This window comes from Tachysurus vachellii, chromosome 20, assembly GCF_030014155.1.
Source record: "Tachysurus vachellii isolate PV-2020 chromosome 20, HZAU_Pvac_v1, whole genome shotgun sequence".
Lineage (NCBI taxonomy): Eukaryota > Metazoa > Chordata > Actinopteri > Siluriformes > Bagridae > Tachysurus > Tachysurus vachellii.
Window position 1 is genome coordinate 6,815,425 of NC_083479.1, and position 13,911 is coordinate 6,829,335.

General features: G+C 35.9%; 1 protein-coding gene across 1 annotated transcript; it reads right to left on the reverse strand.

The window, feature by feature from the left end:
• Positions 1-5,978: 5,978 nt before the first annotated feature.
• zcchc9 (zinc finger, CCHC domain containing 9) lies at positions 5,979-13,372 on the reverse strand. The gene is made up of 6 exons (XM_060896296.1): positions 13,224-13,372; positions 11,656-12,015; positions 11,281-11,425; positions 9,867-9,959; positions 7,165-7,233; positions 5,979-6,749 (listed from the first exon to the last, which is right to left on the reverse strand). Exons 2-6 carry the CDS (start codon positions 11,998-12,000, stop codon positions 6,637-6,639), a joined length of 765 nt encoding a protein of 254 aa, XP_060752279.1. The 5' UTR covers positions 12,001-12,015; positions 13,224-13,372; the 3' UTR covers positions 5,979-6,636.
• Between the last annotated feature and the right edge of the window lie 539 nt (positions 13,373-13,911).

Consider the following 13,911-nt stretch of genomic DNA (forward strand, 5'->3'; position numbering starts at 1 on the left):
TCTGCGCATAAACGGAAGTGCGAATAGCCCCAGACATGGGCATTCACTGAATTCCAGGGGTTTCGTTACCACGACGTAAAGTGGGCGTGTTTCCGGACGTCTTGGAAAAACGCCCTCTTTCAAAAAAACAAAACAAAACAGCATACTACGAAGGACAAAACAGTCATACAGGTAGATTTATTTTAGAAAACAAATAAACAACCAAAAACAACGGTTATGGTTAGGGTTAGGGTTAGATTATCAAATAGGCCACGCCTAACTCGATGACGCAATATCTGTCACGCTGTTCTGAAATCCCTGCCGTGTTTTTTATTGGCTTTAAAGAAACACAACATACGTCAGAGGCAAACTGAATAAACAAAAGTGAAATACACATAAACAAAAGCATACAAGTTAAAATAAATAAATAAGCAAATAAGTAAATAAATAAAGTTAAACAAAAATACGAAAATGCTTACAGATTGAAACACATTTACAGCTTTTTTATTTTTCAACATAACAAAGCATTTAAATATTGTTAAATTTCTGCTCTCAAAATGAAGAATAAGGCCTTATTTCCCCCAAAATGACAAAAATACAAAATTTAGAAGTAGCAAGTTAACAAAAAATATTCCCTGTGATAACATTTGACTAGGGTGTCTGCCAGAAATGTAAATGTAAATCACTAACAATCCTCATATTGGTTTGACATTCCTGCATCTACACTGTAAAAAATGTCTGTAAATTTAATGGTAAAATACTGTAGAAATGCTACAGTGTAAACCATATTTCACAAAATAGGCAATAACGGTAGAATTTACGGAACAAACCTGTAATTTCAGTCCTACCTGTAGGTAAAACCTTAAATGTAACAGTTAAAAACATATGAAAATATGGCTTATTCTAGAAAAATTACAATACACTGCATTACTTACCATAAAAAATAAAATGTATTTTGTCTAATATTATTCTTATTGAAAGTACATAAATATATTTGACCCCCTGTGCAATGTGGACTTAATACCACAATACAGAATACAGGACATAAACAATATTAACAAATGTGTGGTTAAATAATCTTTTTCTGTGTAAAGTTGACATATAAGGACTTCTATAAAGTAAAGATACAATTGTCTGCCTAAAACCCTCAAAAGTTGTCCACACTGACCTTTGTGACTTTGATTTTAAGAATTAAAATTTTGTTTTGCAGCAGTCAATTTTGATTGAAAAATATTTAGCAGTATTTTCGAATTTTAACACTTTCATCTCTTTCATTTCATTAAAATCAATGCTATTTTTTTGTCTCCACCCTCAGGAATTTATTTGAACGTAAAAATCAGTTCAGCAAGCATTTAAAAGATCAGTTAAGCATCAGCCAATCAAGATACATGTTGTGCCTTGGCTTAAGTGGACAAAGAATTTGATTGGTTAAATATACTGATGGGCACTGAACACATAGTAGCGTTTGCATTCCCACACCTGAAGTAAACAGCTGAACCCCAAGTGGAAAGATATTCTGTGAAATACATGTGTATGTGCCCATTGGTAAATGAGATTAAACCATTTTAGCCGTTCATGGTTTTAAACACGAGTCAAATAAACATAAACATAAACATAAACCCCTAAACATACGCGTAAACATACAGACAGCAAGTAGTCAGACTTGAAATCGATAAAAAGTTCCAGGATATGAAACACAATTTAGGTGTTTAACACAGTAGCAGAGTGTGTGTTTGTGTCGTTGAAATGTTTAACTGTCATAATAATCTGTTTTGTGGAATATATATAAAGGTATATTTTGTGAAAGTCTGTTCAGGGCAGTACTAATTAAACTGTAATTTGTATGATAGTCTTGCCATATATGTAAATACACAGTTATATACATGTACATAACAGATGTATAATGCATTCGAATTTATCCAGACTCTCCTGCTATTCTGTTGTTCCATTCATGCTCAGTGTGGACCGCAGGATTGTGAATGATGACATCACTAATTTCATCCATGCTGTTTGCCTGTCAACATTCACTACTCTACAGAACTGGCGTCAGCGCTTAAATTCTTGCAAAGGTATGTAAAGAGGGGGAGATTCACTTACTACATAGCATCATTTACAGAGTTGTCAATGTTTTTCTTTTCAAGGTGTTTTTCAATATCAAACCCAAGAACGGCACAAAAGTCGAGGAAAAGAAGACATTGTGTTGCTCATGGTAAGCTAATTTTCGTTGAAACAGGCCTGTCAATCAGTTTTGAATCCACGCTGTAACGGTTACTTTTCTGTCTGACTGGTGCGTGCAGGGCTGCATCGGTGTGTGCAACATTCGGGTCCACTCTCACTCTCTCTCACTCATTTTCTACCGCTTATCCGAACTACCTCGGGTCACGGGGAGCCTGTGCCTATCTCAGGCGTCATCGGGCATCAAGGCAGGATACACACTGGACGGAGTGCCAACCCATCGCAGGGCACACACACACACACTCTCACACTCACACACTCATACACTACGGACAATTTTCCAGAGATGGCAATCAACCTACCATGCATGTCTTTGGACCGGGGGAGGAAACCGGAGTACCTGGAGGAAACCCCCGAGGCATGGGGAGAACATGCAAACTCCACACACACAAGGTGGAGGCGGGAATCGAACCCCCAACCCTGGAGGTGTGAGGTGAACGTGCTAACCACTAAGCCACCGTGCCCCCCATTCGGGTCCAGTCGGGTTAAAAAAAATGCCAACCGGTCTGGTCAGACTCGGGTCTATTTTTTTCGGGTTTGTCTCGGGTCGGGTCTTTGTTAAAAAAATAAATAAATAAATTATGCACGTCTGGTTCGGGTAAAAAGTGATTCGGGTCACTTCGGGTCGGGTACATTTCTTTAGACCCGAGAAGACCTCTAGCCTGCAGACTATTTCCAAGTTTGTACTTATAACAGAAATGTTAATGAGTTGTGTTGTAACCAAAAGTTTAGAAATAATGATATACTATACTCTGTAAGCACGTATGTTGTGCCTCGTTCTGCTTTGAGTGTAAATGTTCATCTTGACCTTTACTTAACTTCTCAAACATAAGAACAGAAAAACAGTAATATGTTTTGTCTTTTTAAATGCTTGCCAGTCTTTATTAAAAATTCTTGTGACCACACTGATGTCTAAGACTAATGGATTTTGATGGTTTTGATAAGGTTTTCAAATTTAAGCTAATTATCAATTATTATAACAGAACTGTTATTTGTTTCTTAAAAGAATAATGTGAATGTGTATCAACTATACAATCAATTTCTTATTAATTTTTGTATAATTATAATTTTTGTATTATTTTTATAATACACTTCTCTTCTCTCTGGCATTAAAAAAACAGTCAATTTAAAATAATTAATAAAGGCAAAATCATTCACTAAATGATGCATGATTTTATTGTAATAAAGACTTAGAAGTTAATTAAGTACAATTCTATCTTTTTTAAAATGTCAAATATAATGATAAAAAATAAATGATAAAATGATAACCAAAACAAAACCTGTACATATAAATTGTGGGACCAAAACTGTTTTATTAATGTCTAAATAAGAACTTTTTGTGTTCAGTTATTGTGCTAAATCATGTGTTAATCTCACTTTTGATTGTCAATCATAGACATGTGCCTCAAACCCATATCTGTAGTCATTGAGAGCATCCTGAGCAGCTGCATCATGTCTCCGATCGCAAGACCCTGCTGTGGATAGTGAGGACAGCTGAGTTCATTGGAATCTCATTTCACTGTGTACAGTGTCAGGTATATATGGTTGAAATGACAATAAAGCTTCTTGACATCAAGATATACAGATAAAGGTGCTCTAATTCAAAGAGCAGAGGACACATCTTCATTAACCTGATCTACCTTCCTCTGTTGACAATGGTGGTAAGTTCTGAAATTGCCTGTCTGCCATAAGGAAAACCGATATTCTCTCAGCATTAACTACTCCTTTGATTTTCTGGCTGTAATTTAGACTGGATATCTACACAGAACATGCTGCTCTACTTATTCCTTCTACTTATATTGCTCTGCCTATGCCTTCTCTCGCTCACCACAAGAAGCAGGCAGGGGTGTTGGTACAGGTCTACTGTTGTCATAAATATGGTATTTCACACCTCTCCCTTTGTCTCATTTAACCCTCTTTTTTAAATTCGATGCAGTTTCAGTTACCTCTCCCTAAGAGATTCCTGGAACAAATAAACACACTCCTCAGTCCTTTAAGATCACTCTTCCTATCCTAACTAAACTTCCAACATCTCTCTTACTCATCATAACCTCTCCTAATTTTTCATCTCTTTCTGATCCCTACCATTGTACTCAGCCCCACACACACTCTCCTCTCTCTCGGCCCTCTGTCTACTAAACTCAGGAAGATATCTTGTCCTGCTCCTTGTGTATGTAAAGAAAGTTAGAAAATTGTGTTTGTTGGTGTGTGTGTGGAAAATAAGTAATTAAGCTAGCATGTATTTTCCCTGTTTATTTCATGTGTATATTTAAAAAAAAAAAAAAAAAAAAGGATCCTAGAGTTTTAATCCTAGAGTTTAAACCTAGTGAATCAGGAAACTCTTATCGGTCACATAAGAATTTTAAACATCTATGTTATTCTTGATTAACCCACACCTGTATAAACCAATAAGTGAACAAAACTCTTAACCTAAAAATGTCACCTTTAACCATACTCCTGTACAAACAAACAAAAGAACATTACCTTTAATGACATAAAAATATGAACCATTAAATATAAATATGGGGGCACGGTGGCTTAGTGGTTAGCACGTTCGCCTCACACCTCCAGGGTTGGGGGTTCGATTCCCGCCTCTGCCTTGTGTGTGTGGAGTTTGCATGTTCTCCCTGTGCCTCGGGGGTTTCCTCCGGGTACTCCGGTTTCCTCCCCCGGTCCAAAGACATGCATGGTAGGTTGACTGGTATCTCTGGAAAATTGTCCGTAGTGTGTGATTGTGTGAGTGAATGAGAGTGTGTGTGTGTGCCCTGCGATGGGTTGGCACTCCGTCCAGGGTGTATCCTGCCTTGATGCCCGTTGACGCCTGAGATAGGCACAGGCTCCCCGTAGAAGATGAGTGAGTGAGAAATATAAATATATGACAGTCTTCTAGGAAGACATGCAAAAGCTATATCTGAGACTGATCAATAAAATACAACATTAAGATGGCCCAAAGAACACAGGCATTGTAAAGTGGAAGGTTGGGTTAAAAATAATGTTTGTGGTGTGTAGAACACAATAAAGAACATTTGTGAGATGAGAAAAATAAAGAACAAAAAGTGAGAAGTGCTTGACTCCATCTGTTAAGCATGGGAAAGAATGGTCTGGAGTGCTTTGCTTGTGCTAAAGTGGGAAATTTAGACGTGGTAAAAGGGAACAAGGAAAATAACAGCAGAACAATGACCTAAAGCACAGGACTAAACTCTTTAGAGAAGAAACAGTCAGCTTGTATTCAATCACAGTTATAAACTGGCCTGCTTGATGACCTGGTTGGACCAGATGGATTGTTTGCCTGCTAGGCCAATCCAACTTATGGGAGGTGATGCATGAACAATGGGGTAAAATTTCCACAGATTAGCTCAAATTGACAGCTATGATGGCAACTGTCTACATGGCTATAATTGCTGCAAAGAGAAAATTCTTTGACAAAAGCAAACTATTTTTTAGGCAAAAAAACATTATTTCTAACTAAATCAATGCCCTGGTTATTTTCTATATATTTTTCAGCTTATTTGATAAGAATATGTTTTCAAAGAAAATGTGAAATTTTCTGGGTGACTCCAAAATTTTGACTGGTAGTGTATGTGTAAAATAAATCAAATGTATAATAGTACCACACAGGGTACCAGTGATAACTAAAGCAAAGAGAAGTGTAGAACGAAAGAAGTAGTCCAAAGCCAGATAGAGCTAGTAAACCTTTACCATTTCCTATTAATGTTTGTGCTTGAGATTTATTTGAAGACCATAAGGATTTCAAACGTGTAGGCATGTAATAGAAACAAATCTTTGTGCAAAAAAAAACAAAAAACTTGAGAGAGATTTTATAAAAATCATTCTGAATCAGTCATAGGGAGGATCATACATTTAATGAAGCCAAAAAACCTCTAGAAATGTTGTAAAAAAAGCCTTGTTAAAGAAGCAAAAATTTGACATATTTTATATACTAGTTTATAACATTATTTTTTATGATAAATTACAGCAAAATTCAACAATGGGTGGTTTAGAGAAAGGCATAGTTGCAGAGAGTGTGGGGGTGGAAGAAGGAGAGAGATTAGACTGATTGGCATTAATATCCATCTGCAAACTCTGTGACCACTGTAGTAAGACCTTTTCACTTGCATTCAGTGATCCAAACAGCAAATTCCAAAACAGCTGTGCAGTGCATTAAATCATGCAGATACAAATCAAGAGTGTCAGTTAATGTAAATAAACATTACAACGGTTTGTGTTTTTCAGAAAGTGCTCAGCTCCTAATTTTTTCACAGTCAACAATCTGACTGCCACTACATTATTGGCTGATTGGGTAACTGCATGAATGTGCAGAGGTACATGTATTCCCATTAAAGTGAATGGTAAGTACATTATAAATATATAATATATCCTCCCAAATGCTTTCATTTTATCTTGAAACAAAACAGACTGTGTTTAGTACACCACCACTCTGACTTTCTTGAGTGACACTTGTGCCACAGGAACACTGACGTCCTCATGATCCGCACTGATTCTGTTGGACAGGCGACCAACTGTGATGGATTTTGCTGCAAAGACAGAGAAAATTTAAAATACATACAATTTTGTTTCCAAATTTTAAAAACACAGAAATACACCAAACACAATTAAAACTAATTTATTGCCTATTATGTACTGTAAAACTTAAATAATATATATCATGAAGTGTTCTAATACAGTAGAAGGTGCTGGAACACAGTAAGTGAACATAAAGAAATTGAGTATTTGTGTATTACTGCAGTGTTAGCAATTAATACAAATTATCTATTAATTATTAGATTTGAAACTTCTTCGTAGACCTATTTCATCTTTTGACACCTTTAGTCCAATAGCAAAAGTGGGTTTTTTCCACATTACATAGACTCATAGCTGTTAATATTAATAATAATATTAGTTAAATAAAAAAAGTAAATTCCAAATATATTTAAGAGATGATTAACTAACATGAGGTTTGATGATCTGGGCAGTCCTTCTGGAAGTGTTCTACTGAGCCACAAATTCGACAAGAGCCACCTATGGAAAAAAAATAAATAAAAACATTAAAAAAAATAAAATAAATAATAATAATAATAATAATTCACAGTAATATGAACATTAAAGTCAATCTGCCCAGCCCAGTCTCCAGTTGCATCTTTACCGGGTTTTGGCACCAATCTAACTCAATCTAAAGGTTTGAGAAAGAGGAAACTGGATCCATGCATGTAATAACTTTTTATAACTTATATTACTGGACTAGGGGGCACGGTGGCTTAGTGGTTAGCATGTTCGCCTCACACCTCCAGGGTCGGGGTTCGATTCCCGCCTCCACCTTGTGTGTGTGGAGTTTGCATGTTCTCCCCGTGCCTCGGGGGTTTCCTCCGGGTACTCCGGTTTCCTCCCCCGGTCCAAAGACATGCATGGTAGGTTGATTGGCATCTCTGGAAAATTGTCCCTAGTGTGTGATTGCGTGAGTGAATGAGTGTGTGTGTGCCCTGCGATGGGTTGGCACTCCGTCCAGGGTGTATCCTGCCTTGATGCCCGATGACGCCTGAGATAGGCACAGGCTCCCCGTGACCCGAGGTAGTTCGGATAAGCGGTAGAAGATGAATGAATGAATGAATGAATATTACTGGACTATTTATTCTTGAGTTTTTTTATTGCATGTTTCCATTTTTAAATACACAAACACATAATTCACAGAAACAGTTCTGTGTCCTCAGCTCTCTCCCTTCAGCTGTTATCTCTCCCTCTATTCTAATACATTCCACAGTTTACTGTAACATTACTGTACAATCATTAATTCAATTCAGAATAGATCAGTAATCCCTACATCCCTCAGCTTCCAAAGGTTATTTCAAGTTTATTTGGGTTTAATCCCACCCCATCACAGAAAAATGGGTGTGTTGACTTTTTACATCCATTGTATATGCTCAACAAGACACTCATCTGTCACTTTAAAATATGTATTTCTGCATAATTATTTAAACAAGTCCTAAACGTAAACAAGGTGAACATCACAGAAACGAGCCAACAATATTAAACTTTATTTAGTTACTGAGAAAAATGATCCAGCATTACATATCTGTGACTTGCAAAAGTATGTGAACCTTTGCTTTGAGTACATGTTGTGAGCCCTAGTGCAGCAATAATAATAAAGAATAATCATTCTTTGGGAGACAGACTTGGGTGCTTGTGCTCATTGTCTTGGTGTATGACCCATTTTTTCTTGAGATTCAGTTCCTGGAAAGATGTCCTGCCATTTGCCTTTAGAATTAAACTGGTATAATTCTGAATTCATTGTTCAATCAATGATGACAAGCTAACTTGGACCAGATGCCTGGACTTATAAAAAGTTATAAAAGTTGACTTGTATAAAAGTAACAGGACTTTCTGAACTAAAGCTGAAAGACCTGTTCAATAAGTGTCACAAAATTCCAGGACTAAAAAAAACTTTCATTGTTTTGAGGTGATATCCACAAGGACTATAAGATGTTTCTTTACAGCTGCTTCACAAAAGTCGGAAGAACATGTAGTGATAAAATCTGGCCCAGTCCTTTGGAATAATGAATATGGTGCTTGTGTCTGTGATGACTACTGGTGGCTAGGCTTGGTTGAAAAACTGCTATTTTTGGACAATTGTTCCACCCAAAAAAACATTATTCTAGATGTTTACTGAGGACAAAGTGTGGGTTTGCAATAACAGAACAATATTGAGCCTTACATTTGAACTAAAAGTTCTCAGTCAAAAGAATGTAAAAAGTCAAAAGAATGTGCAAAATGTTTAGATATCCACATATTTTTTGTTCTAAGGAGCTAGGACCATCCTGAGCCAAGATATTGTGGTTTCCATAAAATGCATTAAACTTGTTTTGAAGCACCTGGAAACTTGTGGCCATTGAAACTACAATAAACTCCTTTAAATCCTTAAAGCCATCTGTCCATCAGCTTAAACCGGGTTAAATTGGGTTTGGCAAAATCTGAGGAGAAAAAAAAAAAAGGAAAAAAAAAAAAGGAGACAGCCAAGTCAAAGTCCTGGCCTCAAAAAAACGTTATGGCCGGATCTTACCAGAGCTATGCATAAACAAATGCCCTTAAACAACAGTGAAGAAACCAAAATTTCTCTAAAAATATGAAAGATTAATAAATTCCAACAGTAAAGGTTCTTCAAGTTATTGTTGTTAACTTTACTACATTACTGAATTATAAAGTGTAACTTCCTAATTTCTAAATATTGGTTAACCTTTTACAAAATGTCTGGTTCAAGCTATGGAAGGCTATGGTAAAACAAATAAAGACTCTATACAACTGTGGTGTAAAAAAAAGCATCTCAGGAGAACCTAGAGAAGGGAAGGATCCGCTAATAAACCCACACCACTTCATCTTATGTCCTAACAGTGTCATAAGTGTCATTGTCCAATGTCAAAACACATTGGACAATGCTTCACACTGTGGATGGACAATGACCAAACTCATAATTTGAAAGCAACCAAAGAAGTGTAATGTTCTGCAAAGACCAAAACAATTACCCGACCTGAATGCAATTGCACATTCATTTTATGAAGACCAAATACCAAAGACCAAATACCCCAAGATCAACGCAGTAAACCTGCATTAAGAGAATGAAGGAATAGGGAAAAAATGAGTTTGAAACTTTTTTAATAACGCACCTGCAGCATAAAGGCCTTTTGGATTATCCTGGCAAGATTTGGATAAGTGACCAGTCTTTCCACAAATGAAGCATTTGGCATATGGATAATCACCTGCAAAGACCCAAAATTTAAGTTAGTACACAGTGCATTGAAAGTCTTTCCCAAGGAAATAACAACAAACAAATTGCACTGTGCATTCCTCCATAACATAACACAGATTATTTGTTGGATCCTGCCCACTTAATAATGTCAAATGTCCATCTTAGTGAGTATTTACATAAAGTGCTTACATATTACACAAAGTTATATTTAAAACATTGTGCTTTGTGTAAGCTATTGTGCAATAAAATGATAACTTTGTAAATACAAACACACTGACTGAGCAGACATTTAGGTTAAACAATAAAAACTGTCTAAAAAGACTATTCCCACAATCAATCCCACTTATCCACCCCCTCCCCTTTCAGGCTCTGACTGCCAGAGAAATATGGATTCCAATGGTTTGCATTTTTTTGTTTGCATATATTTACTTTGGTAAATATATTTTATCGAATGGTATTAAAGTTTATTTTGCAAATATCAAAATGTGTTTATACAGTATCTAGCCAACCAGTAAACACTGACATTTATGAGGCTAGCTAGCTCAAGCTGTTATGCTCGTCTTCTATCCTCTCTGCAGCCAGTTTTCTGTTACAGAATTATAATACTCGTCAAAAGTTTGGCCATTACTATTTTAATGTTTTTGAAAGAAACACCACTCATCAAGACTGCATTTGTTCAAAAATATAGTACAAAACAGTTGACAGTGAAATATTATTGTGAAATATTATTACAATGGCTTTCTGATTTAATATGCTTTAAAATATAATGCATTTCTGTGATGCAAAGCTGAATTTTCATCAGCCCTGTCACATGGTTCAGAAATCATTCTAATATGCTGATTTCTCAAGTTTCAGAGTTGATGTGCTCCTCATAATCTTTTAACACCTGTTATTTTTTCAGGATTTTTTGCTTAATACAAGTTAAAATTTAAATTGTAATATTTCACAATACTATGTTGTTGTTTTTTTTTATCATGATCAAATAAATCAGTCTTAAATGAGCATAAGATACTTCTTTCAAAAACAAATTGTAATTTGTCCAAACGTTTGACTAAATTTTTATATACTAGGTTTTATATGATACAGCTTATATTACTTTAACCCAAATTTTGAATTAATTCCCATAAATTCCCGGTAAGTTTCCAACTTGGAATATTTCCAAAATTCCCCAGATGAAGTTCCCATGGAAGGTTTCTGTAAAGTTACTGGAAATTTTCTGCCCCTTTGCAACCCTATTCTGGATACAGATTCACAGTGTTTGGAAAATAAAACAATCATGAAACATGGAGGTGTGTTCCACAAGGGATACTCAGGAAATTGTACATTCTTACCCATTGCAGGGTCTACTTTAGCCCTGCACCTCTGGATGTCATGTTCTGTAGACCCACAACGAAAGCAGATCCCTCTACCCATTTCCTCATCAGCTTTTGGGCAGTCAGCCAATCCATGGCCAGGCTTCCTACAGTTAAAGCACACCTGCATACAAGAGGAAAAATGCATATATTTTTGGCCGTCACAAATATGGTTTGGCAATATAGCAAAGAAAAAAAAATCATATATGATATGCCAATAAATTACTAAAAACTGTTTTAAAAAAAGTTGTAAATACAGATCACGATACTCATTATCCAAAAGGTGTTATCATGATATATGGTCATATAACCCAGCCCAAATTTCAATCACCATAAATTCCTTATGCTACACACCATGTTGGTCTTTATAGCCTTCTGTCTCTTTATCCTCCGATTTTCTCTTCTTTTGTTATTTTTTAGAGAAATAGCTGCTACTTCTCTTATGTCCTGCTCCTCTGGGGCCATTCCTCGCCCTCCATTATGTAATGGTTGCCTTTTGTGTTTCATATATTCCATAAATCCATTCACATCATGTCTGTTTTTGTTAGCTCTTTTTCGATCAGGGTAACGAAGTGATGCATCTTCTTGCAAAAGGCTGCCTGAAGAGTTCCTTCTACCCGATATGCCTGCCCTTAATTGGCTCCATGATGCAGCATCCATTGTTTTGTGTTTACTGACATTTTTCGCCCAGCGTGTCATTTTTCCCCACACTGTCTGGGGAGAGAAACAAAGTATTTTAAGTTTTAGAACTGTAACAATTAATTAATAAATCATATCATATTGACTGATGCATAGTCACACACACAAAAAAAAAAACACTAAAATAAAGCAAGACAAATTGGGAGTCATATTTATTGGTGTACATACATATAATGGCAGGGATTTTAGTTGAGAAATAAAATTAACCCAAGATATATCATCAGAATTTTCCCCACAACTAATGTAAATCTACAATTTATAACATTTAAGTAAAATACAATAAGACATTTATTTAGGAGGAAAAAACAACCTAATTGCATGTGTGAGTACACCTGTAAATTAAAACCATTTTGAAGCACTTTGTTATTTCACCACTCAGTCTCTTGGGGTAAGAGTCAGTATAACACTGTATATCTTCAGTTGGTAATATCTAGATCCATTATATTCAGATAAGGGCTCTGTAGTGCTGTAAGATTCCTATTCCTCTTTTCATCTGCTAGCATACATCAGAAGGTTTGCACTAATATCAATAGATTGATCCTTGTGGTTTGTTTCAACTGACCACAGAAAATCACCAAAAGGTGGATGTTCACCAACAAACCTCAGCAAGAATTTGGGAGTGTTTTTCTGAATTTGCTGATGCCTTCAACTCCTTCTCTACTTTCTTTATAGCTGTATTTAAGCTCAACTGAATGTTTTGGACTAAAAAGATCCCCTTATAAAATCGCATATAATTGCTTGGTAAAAAAGGGCAAAAAGGTACTGGCTCTAAAGGTATGTATGCCCTTTTACCCACGATGGTGCCCCACCCAATTAAGTCACAATTAAGACACTAATTATAGAACATTGGATTTGGATTTTCCAAGCTGTATAAAATAATCACCGAGATTTGTGACCTCTTGTATGTAGGAGTAAAGCTTTTTATAACAATCACTGCATCATCATAAGATACGTTGAAATCTGTCTTTACGTGGGTCTGTTATGTTTGGTAGATCCCGTGGGTCTTGGTTTTTTGTCTTGAAAGCATGTCTCTAATATGTAAACAATCATAACATCACATCTAGTGAGACTGAATATGTTTTTGCCTAGGTGTAAATGTACTGAGCCAACTGTGGCTAAGATAAGCAAACACGACGTTTTTAACAGTAGTCGGCCTGATACAAATATTAGCTTAGATAAAAGGTATGATTAGAAGAAATACTTCAATAATTAAATGCACTTACCTATCTGGAAACTCACGTGTACTCCCTGGTGTCCCAATAACTACTCACATCCGTCGCACAAAATAGCCGACTGCGGAACACAAGCTCTGCCTCCTCTTCTTCTTGTTGGTTTTATTGGCTGTTAGCAAACAACGATATCGTGCATCACCGCCACCAACTGGTAAGGGGTGTATATGATCTTTTCTTAAATTTTTTATTTATTTATTTTTTATTAATGCCATAAACCAGGGGTCGGCAACCCGCGGCTCCGGAGCCGCAAGTGGCACTTTCATCCCTCTGCTGCAGCTCCCTGTAGATTTGGAAAAAAAAAATTTATTTAAATTTATTTTATTTTAGTTAGTTTGTTTTTTTTAATGTAATTCGAAATTCTAAGATTATGATGCTCTTGTAACATTAAAATAAACCGTGTTTAATTTTTTTGTCGCTCAAAATATGCGTCATAACTGCCGACTTGCGAAATCCGACACACAGAAGCAGACGCATTTTTGGTTTGCTGCAGCCGGCAAGTTAAAATTTTGATGTCATGAATACGAATATGGAATCAGAATTGTTTCGTTATTCTGAATAAATATACTATGATCCACAAATAAATATAAAGAGTTTCACAAATATGTTTTAAATCAACAAATGCACAATAAGCAAACCGTAAATATATGTTACAAATTTCACGAAAAGAAATGAAATTCAC

Coding starts and splice junctions, on each gene's coding strand:
- zcchc9 (XM_060896296.1), bottom strand. CDS start 12,000: ATGACACGCTGGGCGAAAAATGTCAGTAAACACAAAACAATGGATGCT. Junction 7,234..9,866: donor AAAAGGCCTTTATGCTGCAG/GTGCGTTATTAA, acceptor TTTTTTCCATAG/GTGGCTCTTGTCGAATTTGT. Junction 6,750..7,164: donor CCCAGATCATCAAACCTCAT/GTTAGTTAATCA, acceptor CTGTCTTTGCAG/CAAAATCCATCACAGTTGGT.